At 45.0% G+C, this 21,613-nt stretch overlaps 2 protein-coding genes across 3 annotated transcripts; one reads left to right on the top strand and one right to left on the bottom strand.

Moving 5' to 3' along the window:
* The first annotated feature begins 1,371 nt into the window (after window positions 1-1,371).
* LOC103640151 (subtilisin-like protease SBT5.3) lies at window positions 1,372-4,985 on the top strand. Its single transcript, XM_020544048.2, has 10 exons — window positions 1,372-1,834; window positions 1,932-2,029; window positions 2,165-2,329; window positions 2,412-2,520; window positions 2,632-3,166; window positions 3,253-3,350; window positions 3,432-3,677; window positions 3,786-3,900; window positions 3,986-4,199; window positions 4,288-4,985. The coding sequence occupies exons 1-10, from the start codon at window positions 1,608-1,610 to the stop codon at window positions 4,836-4,838; spliced, it is 2,358 nt and encodes a 785-aa protein (XP_020399637.2). The 5' UTR covers window positions 1,372-1,607; the 3' UTR covers window positions 4,839-4,985.
* A 237-nt stretch (window positions 4,986-5,222) lies between these two features.
* Window positions 5,223-8,515, bottom strand: LOC100193836 (uncharacterized). 2 transcript variants are annotated; one of them, XM_035962052.1, is made up of 5 exons: window positions 8,136-8,515; window positions 7,431-7,691; window positions 6,692-6,885; window positions 6,003-6,177; window positions 5,223-5,574 (listed from the first exon to the last, which is right to left on the bottom strand). In XM_035962052.1, exons 2-5 carry the CDS (start codon window positions 7,624-7,626, stop codon window positions 5,465-5,467), a joined length of 675 nt encoding a protein of 224 aa, XP_035817945.1. In that variant the 5' UTR covers window positions 7,627-7,691; window positions 8,136-8,515; the 3' UTR covers window positions 5,223-5,464. The 2 variants fall into 2 exon arrangements, with proteins under 2 accessions (XP_035817945.1, NP_001132390.1); NM_001138918.1 differs by having other exon boundaries at window positions 5,255-5,574; window positions 6,692-6,891; window positions 8,136-8,439.
* Window positions 8,516-21,613: the final 13,098 nt, after the last annotated feature.

Genomic DNA, 21,613 nt, shown 5'->3' with positions numbered 1-21,613 from the left:
TCGCGTTGGCGTCGCTCATCGACGACGAGAAGAAACATGGCGACTATCAGTTCGACCTGTGGAAGTAGTTCTATGTGGCCCATGCGCCGCTGTGTATGGCAAGCTCCGGCGCAGCCGCCGCTTGGACGCGGTCAGAGCGGCTGCACCGCGCTGTCCATCGTCAAACATGGGGACCTCATGGTCGTCGCCAATGTCGACGACTCTCGGGTTGTTCTGGGCACCGCAACCAACGACGGCGCCATCACGCCGTCTAGCTCATCATCCACCTGAAGCCCAACCTGCCACGTAAGTCGCTACTGACTGGCCATAAATTCTTGTGCGCTGGGATGACAGTCATTGTTGCTGTTGTGTGAGTGTCCTCGAACAAGATGTATGTAGAGGAGTAGCACATCTGGTGGTGCAACGACTAGGTGTACTACCTCGCTGATGAGCCCATGGTGCACTTCATTTGGCAGCCCAACCAAGAGTCATCGGTACTCACCATGTCGTGCGCGTTCGACGACTACTATATCAAGGATTGTGGCGTCATCTCGGCGCCGGAGGTGAGCAGAGGAGGACCGACAACAATGACCATTCGCCATCGTCGGGGTAGCTTTTGTGCCGGCCTGCCTTTAATTCTCTTTGCAAACACACGCTTGCATTTTTTTTGTTTAAGGAAGCGTGTATGGTGGTGCGTGCCTGATGACTAACTATGTACGATAGAACTTCTACCGGCAGGTGTGGCACATGGTCTCCAATGATGAGACCATGCAAATCATGACATATATCGAAGTCTGCATGATACTTATGGTTGCAATGTAGTAGTGAAACAACTAAATTAAAATAACAAAATTTATGTATGGCTAGAATCACAAATGAATTATGAAATATTTTCTTATAACAATATAAGACACATTTTATATATAAGTTATCATGTTATTATATGTTTCCGTTGTAACGAACGGATACTCATCTAGTTTATTATATAGTAATGTTGAGCCTGTGAGTAGGTTTGGTATGGTATTAGACTAGTAGGTTTCTTAACAGTCTAGGCATGGCCGCGTGTCGCTAATTGCAAGTCACGTGGCGCGTTAATTAGAGAGTGCGATACGCCCTGCGACCCACCCACTTCATCAGCAGAAACAAGCAACCATCAAGCCACTTCGTTTGCTTCTAGGCTTTGTCGCCCTCTCGGAAGATGTTAACATGGGCCGGCCTATCTCGGCCTACTTTTTTGGGCCCAACATAAGCTTTTGGACGAGTGGAGTAATGTGAGACACGAGGAGTTGTCCAACGTGTCGAACAAAACGCATCCGTCGCACGACACGGGACTAGGGATGTTCGCACGCAGCACCCATGCGGTGCGGCCATGCATGCACCGACGGATGGTTGCCATTGGGCGACCGCAACTGATGCACGTCAGATCCGCGCAAAACCGCCATGTCGGGGCGGAGCAAGACGGAGTCCTCTCGCTGCGCGGCCGGCCGGGCGCCACCTCTCCCACCCCTCCTACTCCTTCCTATATAGCACGAGCTCACGAAGACTGACGAGCACACTCCTCTCTTTGGACTTCGCGCCGCCGCGCACCTGATCCCTCTCACTCCCTCGATCACTCTCTCGTTGCGGGAATGGAGAGTAGCACGGCTGTCGCGTCTGCCGCCCTCCTCCTCGCCCTGCTCGGTTCGCTGCTGCAGCAGACCCCAGCGGCGCTCGCCTCCGTCTCCGGGAAGCCGCGGTCTTCGTACGTCGTGTACCTCGGCGGCCACCCGCCGCGCGCCGACGGCGTGTCGCTGGAGGTCGCGTCCCGGCGGGCCACCGACTCGCACTACGACCTCCTCGGCGCCGTCCTAGGGGAGTAAGCGCCGTGCCCCCGCTCTCCTCCCGCGTTAACCTTCCTGATCGAGGTTCCAAATATAACGATGTGTGTGGACTGTGGATGCGATGCGTTGCAGCCGGGAGAAGGCTCGCCAGGCCATCTTCTACTCGTACACCAAACACATCAATGGCTTCGCCGCTAACCTCGATCCCGGCGCGGCCGCCGAGATCGCTAGTGAGCACCCACTCCCCCACCGACTGATCGAACGGACCCTCTCGTGATCTATCTATATATATGTCGCGATCGATATTATATTCTTTTTTTTTTCTGAACCTTGATGCACGTACGTGAACATGCCATGCATATCAGGGTACCCCGGCGTGGTGTCGGTGTTCCCGAACAGGGGCCGCAAGCTACACACGACGAGGTCGTGGCAGTTCATGGGGCTCGAGAGGGACGGCGATGTCCCGCAGTGGTCGGCCTGGGAGAAGGCCAGGTACGGCGAGGACACCATCATCGGCAACCTCGACTCAGGTACATCTCATCTGTCGCATCGCCGTCGCCTGTGGAGTCTTCTCTGTAATTTGACTCGCTCACATTGCGACTGCTCGTGAAGGCGTGTGGCCGGAGTCCGAGAGCTTCGACGACGGCGAAATGGGGCCTATCCCAGACTACTGGAAAGGGATCTGCCAGAACGACCACGACAGGGCGTTCCAATGCAACCGGTCTGGTGTCCAGTTCACCTCACAGATCGCAGTCACATTATTATGAATTAACGTACTAGAACTAGAACGCCGGCCCAGAGTTGATCACGCTGACGGCGATGGATTTGGCAGGAAGCTCATCGGCGCGCGCTACTTCAACAAGGGCTTCGGGGATGAGGTGCGCGTCCCTCTCGACGCCGCGTTCAAGACGCCGCGCGACGAGAACGGGCACGGCACGCACACGCTGTCGACGGCGGGCGGGGCGGCCGTGCGCGGCGCGAGCGCGTTCGGGTACGCCGCAGGCACGGCGCGGGGCGGGTCCCCGCGCGCGCGCGTTGCCGCCTACCGCGTCTGCTTCCGCCCCGTCAACGGCAGCGAGTGCTTCGACAGCGACATCCTCGCGGCGTTCGACACCGCCATCGACGACGGCGTGCACGTCATCTCGGCCTCCGTCGGCGGCGACGCCACTGACTACCTCAACGACGCCGTCGCCGTCGGCTCGCTGCACGCCGTCAAGGCGGGGGTCACCGTCGTCTGCTCCGCCAGCAACGAGGGCCCGGACCTGGGCACCGTCACCAACGTCGCGCCGTGGATCCTCACCGTCGCCGCCAGCTCCGTCGACAGGGAGTTCTCGGCCTTCGCCGTGTTCAACCACACCAGGGTCGAGGTGCGTGCGCGCTTCTGCACTGCGTACGTGCGGCACACACACCTAAAGCCATGCACCGTAACGTCACATGCCTTGTGCTTTGTCAGGGCGTGAGCCTCTCGGCGAGGTGGCTGCACGGGAAAGGCTTCTACCCGCTCATCACCGGCGACCAAGCCATACATCCTGGCAGCAAGCAGGAAGACGCGTAAGCTAGCTCACCATTAACTGCACTAATCACAGTGTGCAATGTATTGACCATGCGTGCGTGTATTCGAGCCTTGTGCAGCCAGTTGTGCTTGGTGGGGTCGCTGGACCCCGAGAAGACCAGGGGAAAGATCGTGGTGTGCCTGAGAGGGAACATCCCAAGGGTGGACAAGGGCGCTGCCGTCCGCCACGCCGGTGGCGCCGCCATGATCCTCGTCAACGACGAGGCCAACGGGAACGTCCTCCAGGCCGACCCGCACGTGATCCCGGCCGTGCACATCTCCTACGCCGACGGGCTCAGGCTCTCGGCGTACATCAAGAACACCAAGTAGGCCAATAGCTAGCCTCCTTACAAACATGAAACGTGTTCCCCTTTTTTCCTGCAGGAAAATGGTCTGCACAAATGACAAATTCGTGTGTAATGTTTGTGTTAAAGGGTTCCGTCCGGGTTCGTCGTCAAGGGGAGGACGATCTTGGGCACGAGGCCGGCGCCGGTCATGGCGGCTTTCTCATCTCAGGGGCCGAACACGATCAACCCTGAAATCCTCAAGGTGATTTGGGTTCCGCGGACCAGCTCATCCATTTGTCACCACGAGCTCTGACGCACATGTCATCGTGGATTTCATTGGTTCGCAGCCAGACATCACGGCGCCGGGGGTGAACGTCATCGCGGCGTGGAGTGGCGCGACGTCGCCCACGGACAAGTCGTTCGACAAGCGGCGAGTGGCGTTCAACATCCTCTCCGGCACGTCCATGTCGTGCCCGCACGTCTCCGGCGTCGCTGGCCTGATCAAGACCCTCCACCCGGACTGGAGCCCCGCCGCGATCAAGTCGGCGATCATGACAAGCGGTAAGCAATGACGACGTCCCCGCTCTGTTGTAACTGACGGGGACTGAGTGACTCGAGCTGCCTAAGCTTCTCTGTTTTCTGGCTGCAGCGACGGTGCTGGACGCGGAGATGAAGCCGATCCTGAACTCGTCCTACGCCCCGGCGACGCCGTTCAGCTACGGCGCCGGCCACGTGTTCCCGAGCCGCGCGCTGGACCCAGGGCTCGTGTACGACATGACCGTCGTGGACTACCTCGACTTCCTCTGCGCGCTCGGGTACAACGCGACGGCCATGAGGACGATGAACAGGGGATCGTTCGTGTGCCCGACCACCCCCATGAGCCTCCACGACCTCAATTACCCATCAATCACTGCGCACGGTCTTCCCGCCGGCACGACCACGATGGTCCGGCGCAGGCTCAAGAACGTCGGGCTGCCGGGGACGTACACGGCCGCCGTCGTCGAGCCCGAGGGGATGCACGTGTCGGTGATACCGGCGATGCTGGTGTTCAGGGAAACCGGTGAGGAGAAGGAGTTCGACGTGATTTTCACGGTCAGCGACCGCGCCCCGGCCGCGAGCTACGTATTTGGCACCATTGTCTGGTCTGATGGGAGCCATCAGGTGAGGAGTCCGCTGGTAGTGAAGACGACGCAGGGGTGAAGAACTTGAACAATTTGTCTATTGCTGGACTGAACTAGGAATCTAGCTAGTCGAGAGAGAGAAAGAGATATGCAGCTTCGATCATTATGGAGGATAATTGTGGTATGGATTTTTTAAGATAATGGAAGAAGTAATACCTCAAACAAATCTCAGCCAATGATTTTTTAGGCTTTTAAAATTAATCAATCAATCAATTAACCTGGTAAATGAAAAAAAACAAATATTTTCAAACCCTGTTCCCTGTGCGCTGCGCCCCATCTCCCCTGTTCCCTGTTCTTCCACGGTAGCGAGTTCGTTCTCAGTGTGCCAACGAACCCACCAATACAAATCAAGTAACAAGAAGCTGCACACGATTGAAATGGATCGGCGCGGGCTAGCGCAGAGTAGAACAATGGCTGAATGGCATGGAAGAAAGTAGACAGCAACTGTAACATTGATACCAGTGTTCAGACATGCAAGTCACCCTACTAGGAGTATAATGTCGAGACATTCTATTAGCAATGGCATGAATATTACGATCAACAAGCAACCAATAAACGTCAACTGCTTTTATCCGCCATCCATTTCCAGCTTCTCCAAGGCTGATCTGGCCCTAACCCTTGAAGAATAACCAGCCTTCACAGTCCTTATTCATCGTCATCTTCATCCTCATTTTCATCAATTCCTACCCAGCGAGTGAAGGCAAACAGGAACTCCTTGAATGTCACCATTCCGTTCTTGTCCCAGTCCATTTCCTCTAGTGCCATGTAAAGAAAGGTAAACGTCAGGACTGGGAAGATGGGACGCAAGTTTCAAAACAGTAACAGGAATTATGAGTGTGCAAGTTTTTATACTTCACAGTAAGGAATCGAGTAAAGTTTAGTGTGAAGCTGCAAGCTTTTGGTAGCAGGTTTTTAAAGGGTTTCATGGCACGTATTCTGCATCACTTGAGAAACTTGTTGACTAGATGATGGGCCGAACATGCATTACGAAACTTGTTGTTTTCCTGAATAGGTGTCTTTCTTTCTTTGAAAAGAAGTATTTTTTTTAAAGAGACCCCCCTTCACCCCCCGTGTCTCAGCAAAGACTAGTAGGTAGGAAGAGAGTTGTCCAACCAAAAATGTGGTGGTTTACTTTACACAAAAGACTAGTAGGTATAGAGCTACCAAGAAATAGAAAACTGACCAAATCTTTTCATGGCTATAGGCCCAGAAGAGCGCTCTCCTGTCGTGGTCTCGTTTATTGCTTGGATCATCTCATCCTTGCTCACATACCCATCTTTATTCTTATCCAAGAAGACAAACGCATCAACCAAGGTCTCGAAGGTTGCCTCAAGATTTCCTAGTCCCATCTTTATCTTCTGTGAAGTATGTAAAGGAAACATGGACGCTCCTAACAGAAATGGCATAAGACTATCTCCAGCAGCTTACCGATCTCCATACCCATATTCAAACTCCACTCTGCGAACAGTGTAATTTATAATGCAGAACAGTGCAAAACAATGCTTTTGGGTAAACTATGGGTAGACTGCTGAGACGATCTAAGAGAACTAAAACACCGAGTGCAAAAAAATTCTCACAGTAAATCTAGAAACCTTCATAATCCAATCAAAATTGCGGCAAGCTTATGTTAGGATGAAAATTGGTGTCTCCATCAACACAATAAATTTGCCAATAAGAACCACGTGTAATTATATAAAGAAACCAAGACTTCGCTAATGGATTTAAGAAAAATTATCAAAGTAAAATTACCTTTTTGTAAGTGAAGTAAAATTACATTGCATACCTCTGTAGCAACACAACACAATGTGACAATAACACTAATAATGCAATCAGGATGTTACTATGTGAATTAATATGACTTATGAAGGATACTGCTTCCAAGACAGCTGCTTCATTGAGAAGATAGACAAGGCACAGAAAGACAATGAACTCGTTGAACTTCATGCCCATATCTTCATTTATATCGCAAGCTTCAAAGAGATCACATATCTCCTCCTCTGTGAATGAGATTTCCAGCTTTTGAAAACAATGTTTCAGTTCCTCTTTATCTATTTCGCCATTTGAATCTTCATCTGCAAAAGCACCACTTCTTGACACATCAACGAGAACATGAAAACTGACAGTGTCAAAAATAATTGTCTCCATTAGCGCAAGTCAACGAATATTCCACAAAGCATAGCAGTCTTCCCACTTTGATTACTTCCCACAGTCACACATGCTTTCTTTTTAGTGAATAAAAAAGATAAGATGTCGCTACTTAAAATCATGTTGATCATAAATGAAGAAATAGAAGCAGAGGGAGGTGTAAACAACAGAAGTACAGGAACCAAAGGGAAAACGAATAAACAAGCATTGGCATAAAGTATGAAAATTTGACAATTTATGGCAAATAACTAGAACTATATGTAAAACAAAACAGCAGTAAATGAGTTAGTTAAACCATCAGGTCCAGTTCCTGAATCTCGAAAAAACATGATTGAAAAGAAAAGCTTCATCAACAAATTGCCATGCCAAAAGACACATTCGCATTTCACTAAAAGCATGAAAGGAAATTTGCAGAGTGGCCATCAGTTCAAACTATTCAAAGCACTGGCAGAAGGGCAGAACTCACCAAACTGTTCGAAGATAGTCTTGCATTTTCTGAAACTCTCGTCTATTTTGGGGAACTTCATGATAATGCTATCGAACGATTTCAGTGAGGTTCCATGCGATGCTCTCTGCTGCATAGCGTCGACCATCTTTACCTCCAGCTTCGAACCATGGGAACTCCGCTTGTGCGTGTCATGCCGTCCAAGCACCGCGCCCATGCTAGCAGTTTCTCAAGCAAAGAATCCCCCGATCAGATACACACGGAGACGGAGCTGCTGAAGGCCTGGAAATGAATAGCAATCGAGTCAAGCATCATCACTCATACGTGACAGCTGTTTCAGGTAGCATATTGTTCTGCGAGGAGTGGAAGCAATGACGACACCGAACAGGGAGACTGTCTGAAACTCTTGACCCAAAACAAACAGGCCAAGTCAGGATTTCAACATCATAATCACGCCCCGTATGCAAGTATTGAGGTGAGATGAAACATATAGTGCATCCACAAGAGACAACAGAGCACCTTAAACAAAAGAATATCAAGATTGAATTAGAAAAAAAGAATATCAAGATTGAAAGGAAGGAAACAGCTTGTTCCCTGTGCCCGATTCAACGCTGAGGAAAAGGGGGAAACCAGCCAGTTCGTTCTCAGTGTACCAGCGAACCCACCAAAACAAGGAACCGTACGGCGACGAGAGGTGGAAAAGATTGCGAGGCGAGGAGCGCTTGCCTGGACTGGACGCCGTCTCCTCGCGGCGGCAAAGAGAATCCGGGAGCGGGATCGGCGACGTGAGCCCTGCCCGGAGTTCGCCGGGTTTGAGAATCTGTCGACGGGGGAAAGGTGCGGGTTTTGGCCTGCCGTGAGGGGAATCCGCAGGAGGATTATTCGGGCAGGCCTGATGAGCCAACCAGCAGGAGAAGAGAGGGGGGGAAGCTTTCGTGCTGCGGACTGGTGGCTTGGTGCGATGAGGCAGCGGAAGCAGCACGGCCGGCGTTGGCTTCAGGTGTTCCGCTCTTCGGGACGCCGGCAGGTGGGTCCAGCGTGCTGGGCGGTGGAAATGGCTCTCAGCTATGAGGACACGAGTCACACGAGTGTGTTCGTGGCTTGGCTAGTTGGCTGCTTGGGCGTGCGCCCGCCGTGCGGATAACCGATTACTAACCGCACCAGGATAGCACGCGGCGTGCGTGTCTCGTGGTCGTCGTCTTGTTGATGTTGTTGGACTCGGTCAAATATTCCTCCTATACATTGCCGCTCCCCAAGTCAAGTGGCAAATTTGCTTATTTAAGTCCCTAACTCCCTATATATTGCTGCTCCCCAAAATACTCCATTAATATTGTCAATATCTAAAATACCCCGAAAATACATCTGTTCTCGTTAAATTACCGCAGACCGCAGTTTCATTTGTTGTGAGTCCAGCTCTGCTATAGTGTCTATTTTACCCCTGTTAAACACTTCCCGGTTAAACACTATTTGTAGTCAAGATCACGTAAGCATCCTGCCTCCTGTAACACTAATTAGCCATGCTTCAGGTGCACAAGTAACACTGCCCAAATGATCAGCAGTTCAATACATCCAGCAGCTATTCTTTCTGATCCTGATTTCACCACCGTTGTCTGCTGACCGAAAAGAAACAGGAGATAGCAGATCAACTAGATGCAGTGCTGACTGAAAAGAATTCAAATGTCCGCGTTGGAATCGGATAGCAGATCAAAGCTTCAGCAGTTGGATATCAGCAAGTCAGAATGTACTATGTCTGTACAAATCATCTGGTCCATACCCCTTGTGGCCTTGTCTTAGTAAATAATTCTGGAACAAAAACAGGAAGACGGACCTCAAGAAAAGGGCTGCAATTGGTTAGATCAGCAGCATAGTTTTTTTTAGCTTAAATCACATTTGCTTCTCTAAAGACTGATTTGGTGACAAGGGAATCACGTAGGGATTGAGGGGAAATGAATTAATTTCTCCCTCAATCCCTCCAATCCTCCCGTGATACCGAATCACCAAATCAGCCCTAAGGCCATGTTCGGTTAGGGTGTTACCGGCCGGGATGAAGCCCAGAACCCATGGATCGCTCCCGCCTGGAAATTATCCCTGTCCATCAGAAACGCGCGTTCGGTTAAGCCCGACATGGGCTACATCCCGGCCTTTCCTCGTCACCCAGGCCTTGGAACCAGGCCCGGTCGCTGTGGGGTAGGAAATATCCCGGACGCACGCAGCCAATAGGTCGCTTCTCACCGACCAGCATGGACTAGGGCAACAGGCATGAAGGGCACGCCGCATGCGCGCTGCAACGGTGGCACGGAGACCGGATTCCTCACGCCTGCTGGCGTCGATCTCCTTCGGAGTCTGCTTCTCACCGGTATTCTTCTTGCTCCCTGTCTCAACTAGGGCGTTTAGGGTTCTTGCGTCTCTTATTAGATCCAATAGCTCAGGCGGCGGCAAGTTCTTAGATCCAATCCCAGCGATATTCGGTGCCAGCTCCCGGTGCGCGAGCGGCTGGCCGATCACGGGGGAGGCGCTGTTCCCTCCGTCCAGCCAGCCTCTGATGGCGTCGATCTACAAAGTCTGTCTAAAACAGTCGTGTTTTGAGTTTTCGGAGCTAGTTGTTTTTTGTTTCCTACCTCGTCGGCCACTAGAGCTGCCCTGGGAATCTCAATCATCATTCCGATCTTGTACCCAATAGTTTTACCCATACTGGTGAAAACTTTGTTAGCGACTTGACGGATAAGGGCCACCTGATGTCCCAATTCCTGCAAATACCAAGTGTCAGTTGTCTAAAGGAATGCCTGCCTGCAGTCTTTCTTGTTATTGTGTATTTTAGGGTTTAGGTTACAAAAAAAAAAGATGCATGTCTGCGGTGTTCCAACAAGAGGAACCATTATCTCTGGAAAGACTTGAACGCCTTGGTTGGTCATCGCTATAGCAGCTTCAAAGATGGCACGGACTTGCATTTCTGTTAGCTCAGGTTCATCAGGTTCTCACCTGCTATGCATGCCTCTTTCAGCTCATCGTATAACCCCAGCTCCGACTTAGCTTCGTCCTTCACAACAGTAGTGGGAAGAAAAAGAAAAACACAAAAATATAAGCTTGGCATGATCATCAGAATCAGTGAGATCCCATTAAACACTCTGCCACACCTCTTTCTTGTGAGGCACTACTAATTACAGAGCTTGGTGATCAAGATCATCAGGGACAAAAGGTGTAGCTGATGGTGCAACCTCCTCTTCCACACCCCTGTCATAGGGAAGCCGATCAGAAATTTGTGACCCCCCATTGTTCATTGTCCACCGGAAATCCAGAAGCTACAACAACTCAGACTTTACCTGGTGCAGATCAGCTGTCCCTTCCAAACAAACCAAATCTTGCACAATGGATCAGCTCTCTCATTTTGTTTAAGAACATTTCAATTTTGTTTCCTTTTTTAGTTCCTGGTATTCGCACAGCAAGCTGAATAATAATTTTGGATTTTGGAGTATATTCCAAAATGGATTTATAGAAAGTTTATGAATTAAGTACAAAGTTTAGAAATTACAGGGTTTTGAATTAGGAGTGCCTGATCTATAATGTGATTATAGAAAGTTCATAAGTTCATAATGTGATTGTAAAGTTGTTTTGGATCTGTTCACAAGATCTTATCTTTGTGTGTAATTACTTCATGTATATTGTTACCGTGTGGCAAAGTATTTTGATAACGGAGTTGTGTTGGTTATCTATTTCATCAATTTAACTACCTGGTAACTATTTTGATAGATAACAGAGCTGTGTTGGAAGGAGGGTTCATCGGAGAGTGGCCACTAACATATTCTGCAGGTTACATTCTACCTTTTGCCACTCACTACTGTTGCAGCAAATGAGCAATCTTATTAGGATATAGAGGATTTGATATACTAAATTTACTTCTTGTTGTGCAGACTGTTGATCCATATATTTCAGATGAGAGTAGGATTAGCTGAGCCTCAGCCTGCAGAAGGAATACAGACTGTGCCCTCCTCATGAGAAAAAACTAGACTATTTAATATGCTTTCTATACTCACACCATTGAGCACAACACACAATTTGAACTTGTTGCTTTGAGTTGCTTGTACTGACTTGCCTGTGAAAAAACTTTGCGTTGGTCTGAAGAACACTGAAAAAACTATGCTTTGGTCTGCTCTTAATCTAGATGATAATTTCTTTGATTCTGATTCTGAAATGATGGTTGAGTATGCTTGAATAAATTCTTTGTATGTACTGGTCGTACTGCTTGAACAAGCAGGCATACTAGATACACACGGGGCCAAACACAATTGTGCTAAGGATTAACCGAATGGATTCTTGAGAGAAGGATTAAATCCAGAGAGGGATTAAACCCCCAAGGGGATTGAATGAAAGAGAGGGATCCACTCAATTCCTCCTTGGATTTGGTCCACTTGGGGAATAAATCCCTTGCAAACGAACAGACCCTAAGTGGGATCTTTGCTTGAACCAGGGAATTTAAGAATGGTCAAACAACTGCTGGCAGGTAGGCAATCTAGCACAAGCTAGCGAGAAGTTGTTTCTGGTCGAGATCTCAAATCATGCCTACCACCAATCTGTTGACCTGACATATGGGGCAAGATGTTTATGTGATGCTGCGTGCAAACGGTGTTTAATTGGGAACTACAATAGGACTGGATTCACAACAAATGACGATGGGGTAATCTAGCGAGAAACAATTGTATTGTTGGGTAATATCCCTGAGGCGCGAGCGCGGCGGCCCCCTAGGCACGCAATGGTGACACCATTCCGAGGCTGGAGTGGCGGTACGGCGGATCCTAAAGGCGTGCAATGGTGGTGGCTCCCCGAGGCCACGCCGCAGCGGTGGCCCTCTAAGGCGCGCACGACGGTGATACCATCCGAGGCGAGCGTGGCGGCGATCCCCTGAAAGTCGCCTAGAGGGGGTGGATAGGGAAAACCTGAAAATTAAAACTTTACACCCCAACTAGATCCCTTGATTAGTGGTTAGAACAAGATGCACAAGTATCGGAGTATAAAAACTAAGTCCTTTGCTTGCAACGAGTATTGTTTCCAAAGAGTGCAGAATTTAATCAACAGCAATACTACTAGAAATGTTAGTGGAGAATAATGCAAGAGGACTTAGATAAGAAGAGGAGTAACACAAGTTCTGTCTTGCAAGGAGTCGCTTCTCTAAATGTGAATTTATCTTGAAGCAACACAAAATAATATTAGCAAATAGTAGCGCAAGAGAACTTAGAAAGAGGAAGAACAAACAAATCACAAGCAATAAACACAAGAGACACAGGTGATTTGTTTTACCGAGGTTTGGCCCTCGAAGGCCTAGTCCCGTTGAGGAGTCCGCTAAGGATGGGTCTCTTTCAACCCTTTCCCTCTCTCCACCGATCACCAAGACCGGCGAGCTCTTCTTCTTCTCAAGGGTCACTTAAGACCCCGCAAGTATCACCACACACTTAGGTGTCTCTTGCTAGCTTTACTAGCCTCCAAAACTTTGAAGGAAGTTCAATGGGAGTCAAAACTCCACGCACAAATGAACACAAGATGTAGCACACACTTTCTCTCAATGGATCTCACAAGACACTAGTGCTAAACTCACACGAGTAGCTCTCTTTTGTTTGCTCTCTCTTTTGTGGCACTTGTGTTGGTTGTAGTGGTCTAAATCTTGTGTATAGGATAGATCAATGAATAGAGGTGGTTGGGAGGGCTTGGATATGTCAACTATATGACTTGGAATGTTGCTTGGACTCCCACCCCTTGAAGTGGCCGGTTGGGGTGGTATTTATAGCCACCAACCAAATTGTAGCCGTTGGAGAAGGTTGCTGGCGATGGGCGCACCGGACAGTGTCCGGTGCGCCGCCACGTCACCCTGTCGTTAGGGTTTGGAGCTGGTCGACCGTTGGAGGCTTTGTCCTCATGCGGCACCGGACAGTCCGGTGGCCCTCTTACCTTCTTCTCTGACTTCTGCCGTGTTACTGTGCTGCACTGTTCATCCGTCAGAGTCGACCGTTGCGCGCAGATAGTCGTTGCTCCGCTGGTGCACCAGACAGTCCAGTGGTACACCGGACAGTCCAGTGAATTATAGCGGAGCTGCGCCTGGGAAACCCGAAGCTGAGGAGTTTGGAGTGTACGATCCCTGGTGCATCGGACACTGTTCGATGGCCCCCGGACAGTCCGGTGCGCTAGACCAGGGAACACTTCGGTTTCCTTTTTGCTCCTTTCTTTTGAACCCTGACTTGTTCTTTTTGTTGGTTTGTGTTGAACCTTTGGCACCTGTAGAATATATAATCTAGAGCAAAACTAGTTAGTCCAATTATTTATGTTGGGCAATTCAACCACCAAAATCATTTAGGAAAAGGTTTAAACCCTATTTCCCTTTCAATCTCCCCCTTTTTGGTGATTGATGCCAACACAAACCAAAGCAAATATATAAGTGCAGAATTGAACTAGTTTGCATAAGGTAAGTGCAAAGGTTGCTTGGAATTAAACCAATTTAAACTTTTCATAAGATATACATGAATTGCTTTCTTTCTTTTAACATTTTGGACCATGCTTGCACCACCTGTTTTGTTTTTGCAAATGTTTTTGGAAATTCTTTTTCAAAGTCTTTTTGCAAATAGTCAAAGGTATATGAATAAGATTTCGAGAAGCATTTTTAAGATTTGAAATTTTCTCCCCTGTTTCAAATGCTTTTCCTTTGACTAAACAAAACTTCACCTTAATGAAATTCTCCTCTTAGTGTTCAAGAGGGTTTTAACCATTTGAAAGAAGATCAAATATTTTATATACCTATTTTTGAGAAACTCCTCCTTTAAATATTTCCATTTCTCTTTTAATCTAAGACTTAATACTCAAGATACTCTTGGAAACATATTAGTCTTAGCCTTGGCACAAGAGAGATAGGAAATATGCAAATGTACCAAAGGAAAGAGACATGGTTAAAAGGATATGTCAATTAAGCTTATACAGTTCTATATAATATAGATTGCTCCCCCTAAATATGTGCCTTGAGAGGAATACAAATTTTGGCCTTAAATGCCAAGTGCACATAATTAAGTTAATGAGAACATATCTATATCATAGAAAATGTGAAGTGCAATGTGTCATAATAAAAGTGTGATGCTCATGACAGACTATGTACTTATGAAAGCATATTGGAAATATTTTAAGCAATTACCCTTAAGGATTTCAAAGAGACTTAAGGAACCTCCACCTTTGAAACAAAGGTAGCTTATTCCTCGTTACAAGGTTAAGCTTTAAGCTCTTTGACAATAAAATCACTTCACCTAGTTTTAACAAGAATGCATAAATGCAGGAATGAAATTTTTGAGAGGTTAAACTAGGTATGAAGCAGGTATATGCATAGACATGTTTTTTCTTCCTTTTATACAAGATATGCAAGGAATGTATATAAGAGGAAGATTTAGGTACATGTGTAAATGAGAGAAAGTAGTTTTACCCTTTTGTACCTTCACATAGAGACGCTCTCTTCATTCTGCTTTGTCCTTAGTCTTAGTTGCTTAAGACCTATATTCAAGACAATGTATGGAAATATTTTGCACAAGAGAGAGTTCTACAACTAGTGATCCTATTCTAAGTCATTGTTATCATATATTAAGTGGATCACAAATTGCATACATGTATCATGAATTCTCCTTTCAACTTAGTGCATATCAAGAGAGATATTAATTGATAGTATATGAGGCACTAAGAAACATAAGAGTTAATTGAAGTTATTCAATGATCAAACAAATAATAGATGCGATCAAAAGAACAACATATCCATTAGATTATCAAATAAGCTTAAAATAGGAGAATCCAGTAAATATGCTACTTTAACAATGAAAGCAACAATCCTTGATAAAAGTGACATTATTTTTGCCAAGTTGGATGATTTGTAGTAGCATACTTCATGAGAAACTTATTCTCATAATTGAGACTATATGAGATTACTAAGATAAAGTGTTAGTCTCAATATGATCAAGATATAGAAATAGGCTCCCCCTAAAGATATGTATCAAGTATTTGAATGAATTGGTTAGATGCACTCACTTTTAAAGACAAATAGGGATAAGCATTATACATCTTGATCAAGGCTTATAAAATTTACAATAAACAACTTATGCCTGGTATACTCATAATGAAAAAGATTCAAAATGCTTACAACCACACCATTGATTATTTTGAAGATCTTACTGTCCCAGTAGGTGGTGTTGTTCTTGATGTCTTCCTCTTTCATTTGAGTGTCCTCCCTTTGTAGTTGTCTCTTTTTCTTTTCAAACTTATTGAAAATACTCAAGAAAGATGTTAGTAGCACAAGGAAGTATATTATGAAGGATGATTTCTTTAGATAAGAAATATAAATAGTTCATCATCCACAAGTCACGTAGACATAAAGTAAAATCCTTAATATTAGTGCACATCATTAGAAAAGAGGAATATGCACCTTTAAAACATTTTGATCAATCATAGAAAATTTACTTCTTCATATTGAATTTATTATCATAACTTAGAGGCATATCAATATGAGAACAAATATAGCAAAGGCATGAATTAGATTCTAATGGACAAGTGCATTTATGAGAACGGGATTGAATGCACATCTAGTTGATATAAGTCCAATAAAGAAGCTATTCTTCATATGATAATTTAGAGTAAATAACCATTGATGGGAACTATATTTGAATAAGAAGATGAGTTCCCATACCTTTGCTTTTACCTTTCTTCCTTTGGGTGAAGAGTAACCCTTGAGGCTTGTGGCTTGCACTTACTCTCTTGTAGATTTTTATAAGAGAGCTCAAGAGATAAGCCATTAGTAACATAAGCACTAGTTTCTCTTTTTGTAATCATTTTTGACAAGAAAAGAAAAGTGGATTACTAAAGCACGGAAACTTTATAATATGAACTAGATTATTCCATGATGTATGCTTAGTTTTAACTTATAAAACACGCATAGTTAATTCTTTAAGATTATGGGAATAAATCTAATTCATAACATGGAGAGCAATAAATGTAGAAGAATCATATCCAATTTAAGCAAGAAGAAATACAACATAAATCATTGGATTGATTTTCTTTGACATGTTGGATTACACATTTTCATAGAGAAACTTATTCTCTATATGTGAAACTATTTAGATCAATTTAGACAAAAACATTAGTCTCACAATTCTAGATAAAAAGAGAGATTCCCTTTATAAGTGTCCTAAGGATTTGGATTCCTTACATGACATCCTATTCTTTTAAGAACTTGGAATATCTCTCTATATCTAGAACATGGCAATAATAGGATAATTAGTGTAAAACATGCCATGAGGTAGTTACAACAATGTAAAGCATGTAGATTGCCATAGAATAGAAATTGAATATGCAATCTACCATATGAGAGGAATTTCTTCAAAGAATCGTGACATAATTTAAAAGACATTTGAAGTGCTTCCTTTTCTATGTGACTACACAAGACACATAAGAAATGGTAATTTAAGATACTTGCACTTAAAAGCATAAATGTTACCATCCTTTGGCTTTCCTCCATGTTGTAGGCCTTGATTTTCCTCATAGGATAATTCTTTATTTCCTACAACATCAATATCTTCCCCGAGATGATATGAGTTTTAGACATAATAATTCAAAACAACTTTGGGTCAATCTTGGATATATAAATCATTAAAGATTGATAGCTTGAGTTAATAAGAATTGAATTGACTTTCTCAAGCACCCCAAAGCTTCATATCATCTCCTTCTCCTGTAAAGCTTGTCAAGCATATTTTGGTACCCATCGCTTGATGGGTCCATCAAGGTTAGTCAACAAAGATCTAGGAACCCAAAAGTCCTTTGTGTTAGCACTTGGTAAACTCATTACCTTTCTAGCACAAGTTGCAATTTTGGGTTGCCTAGTTACATGTGAAATAATTGACAAGCTAGAAGTGGGATAGTTACCAATGGGACAATCCTTGCATTGATGTCCCTTCTTTCGGCATATGTAGCAAAGGCGATCTTCAAGTCTTGAAGATTTCTTCTTTCCTTGTTTTTTGCTTGCTACATGGTTAGTTAACATTTTATTTTCTAACATTATGCCTTTTTGTTTCAAATGGGGACAAGACTTAATTAAGTGTCCCTTCTTTGAGCATTTAAAACAAAGTTTATCATCCTTGTTAATAATCAAGCCATTTTTAATATAGGGACAAGACCTAATCGAGTGTCCCTTTTTAAAGCATTCACTACACCTTTTACTTCTCTTAGTGTGAAGTGTGGCTTGATCATTACTTTGGATGTTACCTTGCATGGAGGCACGGTTGAGGCTTTTGGCAGAGGTATTGATTTTCTTCTTTTGTTCCTTCCTCTTGGCAATCCTCAAGTCCTTGACATTTTCTTCAAAGGATTTAGTGCATGCCACGGTTGTTCCTGTCTCAAGCTTCTTCACCATGTGATCATGGTTATCTTGAGAAGGTTGAGCAGTGCACTTCCCTTTTAGTTGTGTCAAGCTCATCTTTAGCCTCTCATTTTCTTCTTTGAGCTCTTGACATGTATCATCTTTTGTTCCTGGAAATTCTAGCTCAAAGGAGGATTTGCTTGTCGACGGACAACAAGCATTAGCACATGGTAAAATAGTTTTAATTTGAATACATGTGCATGAGTGAGGTTGTTGGGATTTTAAGTTTTCTATCACAACCTCATGAGCAATATTTAACATGATATGATCATCCATAAGATTTCCATGAGAACATAGCAGCATATCATATTTTTCTTGAAAAGCTATATTTTCAACTTTTAGCTTTTCTACTTGGTCCTTAAGCAAGGCATTCCTATTTACTAATTGAGCGATACAATGTAAAGAGTTATCTTGCTCAATAGAAATAGTTTCATACCTTTGGACCAAATCAACATGAGAGCACTTTAGCTCCTCATGTTCTTTAGTCAACTCGTCAAAGCTTAGCATTTTTATGGAGAGAATATCTTCTAGCATTTGACTAGCTTCGCTTTACTCTCTCGCTCTTTTTAGAAGTTTGAGCATGACCGCCTTATCTTCTAGGCTTAGATGAGCATAGAGTTGCATGAAGCTTCTTTCATCCTCCTCATCCTCATTTGTGCTTCCACTATCATTTTCATTAGCCACACAACATATGTGGGAATCGAAATTGGAAGACTAACCTTTTGGAGAGGTGGATTCATCGTTTGGTCTCCATCGTTCATTTTCTTCTTCCTTCAAATGGTTAGTTTCACAAGGACCAAAGGAAGTAGAAGCACAAAATGAACCATCATGTTTGGACTCATCAAATTTATTTTTAATTCTAGTCCAAATATCATGTGCATCACGAATAGATTCATTATAATTCATTATGAAGGCACGATAATCTTCTTTGCTAAGAAAATTACTTAAGATGTCATAAGCTAGGTAGTTTAAGCGTATACATCTTTGATCTTCCTCGGAAGAATTTTTCCCATTATAACTAGAGGGTATAATACTCTTGTCTAAAATTTGTTCTAATTGTGAATCTATGGTTCTAAAAGCATTTATCACACTAGTAGACCATGAAACATAATTGGAACAATCCGAAAGTAATATCTCAAGAGTTACCTCATTGTTTTCCTTCGGAGGTGTTCTCTTGTTCTTTTGGGATCTTCTATCAGCCATCACTTTGAGTTGTTAGACTCAATATGAAGTGCCTAGCTCTGATACCAATTGAAAGTCGCCTAGAGGGGGGTGGATAGGCAAAACCTGAAAATTAAAACTTTACACCCCAACTAGATCCCTTAATTAGTGGTTAGAACAAGATGCACAAGTATCGGAGTATAAAAACTAAGTCCTTTGCTTGCAACGAGTATTGTTTCCAAAGAGTGCGGAATTTAATCAATAGCAATACTACTAGAAATGTTAGTGGAGAATAATGCAAGAGGGCTTAGATAAGAAGAGGAGTAACACAAGTTCTTTCTTGCAAGGAGTTGCTTCTCTAAATGTGAATTTATCTTGAAGCAACACAAAAAAATATTAGCAAAGAGTAGCGCAAGAGAACTTAGAAAGAGGAAGAACAAACAAATCACAAGCAATAAACACAAGAGACACAGGTGATTTGTTTTACCGAGGTTCGGCCCTCGAAGGCCTAGTCCCCGTTGAGGAGTCCACTAAGGACAGGTCGCTTTCAACCCTTTCCCTCTCTCCATTGATCACCAAGACCGGCGAGCTCTTCTTCTTCTCAAGGATCACTTAAGACAGGTCTCTTGCTAGATTTACAAGCCTCCAAAACTTTGGAGGAAGTTCAATGAGAGTCAAAACTTCACGCACAAATGAACACAAGATGTAGCACACACTTTCTCTCAATGGATCTCACAAGGCACTAGTGCTAAACTCACACGAGTAGCTCTCTTTTGCTTGCTCTCTCTTTTGTGGCACTTGCGTTGGTTGTAGTGGTCTAAATCTTATGTATAGGATGGATCAATGAATAGAGGTGGTCGGGAGGGCTTGGATATGTCAACTATATGACTTGGAATGTTGCTTGGACTCCCACCCCTTGAAGTGGCCGGTTGGGGTGGTATTTATAGCCACCAACCAAATTGTAGCCGTTGGAGAAGGCTACTGGCGATGGGCGCACCGGACAGTGTCCGGTGCGCCGCCACGTCACCCTGTCGTTAGGGTTTGGAGCTGGTCGACCGTTGGAGGCTTTGTCCTCATGCGGCACCGAACAGTCCGATGCCCCTCTGATCTTCTGCCGCGTTACTGTGCTGCACTGTTCATCCGTCAGAGTCGACCGTTGCACGTAGATAGCCGTTGCTCCGCTGGTGCACCGGACAGTCCGATGGTACACCGGACAGTCCGGTGAATTATAGCGGAGCTGCGCTTGGGAAAACCGAAGCTGAGGAGTTTAGAGTGTATGGTCCCTGGTGCACTGGACACTGTCCGGTGCGCCAGTGTCACACCCGGCTTTAAGGAACAAAGCCAGGTGCATCTCATACATGCGCCAAGAAGACAACATATATAATAACAGAGAGTATAGAGATAAATGTCACAATACAACAACATCAGAGTATTTATTACATAGCGGAAGTCTTATTACAAAATAAAATATAAATATAAAACAAACTAAGGATCATCCTTGGCGCAAAAGTCAACTGGGGAAACACCACCTAGATTAGATCAAACTCCTCGCTTTGTGGCTCCTCTTGAACCACCTGTTCTTCTCCTGTGGGGGGTGTGAGACAGCAAGGGTGAGCTCACACATGATCATAGCTCAACAAGTTGTGGGGAACCAGTGGCATGAACTCACCAAAGGTGGGAGCTCATGTGATGTGTAAGGCTAATCAATGACAGGGGTTAAAGCTGAGCATTGCTTTTAATTAGTTGGTCAAAATTTTATTAGCAATTACTAGATGTAAGTAAATACCAAACCTTAAATAAAGTAATAGAACAAAATTAATAATAAACCCATGCAATGCAAATGACAAATTGAATTTAAGTTCCATAAATTAATCATCAGAGAGTCCTGAGCTGCTCATGACCGTGAGCTCGGCTAGTATACCAGTTTTACACTCTGCAGAGGTTGTACCCTTTACCCACAAGTCATGTTACCCATCTGCCAAGGGGTCGCGACTCCCATACACCTCTACCTAGGAGGCGAGGCAGGGCAACACTACGAGGACTTTACAAAGTTCCACTAGCTTCCGAAAACCCGCTACAGTTTATGGGAAGAGCACTTGCAAGAATCCCCCGTCTCACCGCCATCGCAGCTAAATCAACCCGAGAACCTCCTTGCATGCAACTCCCCTACTGCCCTTGCCCCTTTCGGGTAAGGTAGTCTTCCACTAGCTTTCCTAATTAGTCAGCTAAGGGCGTCCCATTAATCCCTTGTGGTGGCACGTGTTACTCAAGTTAAGCTCTATGTTCCAATTAACATTAATGATCTTGACATGAACATAAATAGAATAACAAAAGAATTGGAACATAGATATAATAAATGATTATCCCAAAACCATGTAAAGCAATACCAAAACTACCCAAGTGATTCAGGGGTAAACAAGGTAATGAGATAAACAATCTAGGGTGACCTATCGGGTCCCATCAAAATTAACCTATGCATGAATAAATGGTATTAAAGAACATTATTGGGTAAAAAGTGGTCAAGGACACAACTTGCCTTCAATGAGCTCCTGCTCAGCTACTTCTATCTGCTGCTCACCAGGATCCTCAGTCACGTGCTCTTCTACTCGTCACAATACAAACA

This window comes from Zea mays, chromosome 9, assembly GCF_902167145.1.
Source record: "Zea mays cultivar B73 chromosome 9, Zm-B73-REFERENCE-NAM-5.0, whole genome shotgun sequence".
Classification (NCBI taxonomy): Eukaryota; Viridiplantae; Streptophyta; class Magnoliopsida; order Poales; family Poaceae; genus Zea; species Zea mays.
Note: the sequence above shows the minus strand (reverse complement) of the source record. Positions and strands in the feature narration are given on the sequence as shown.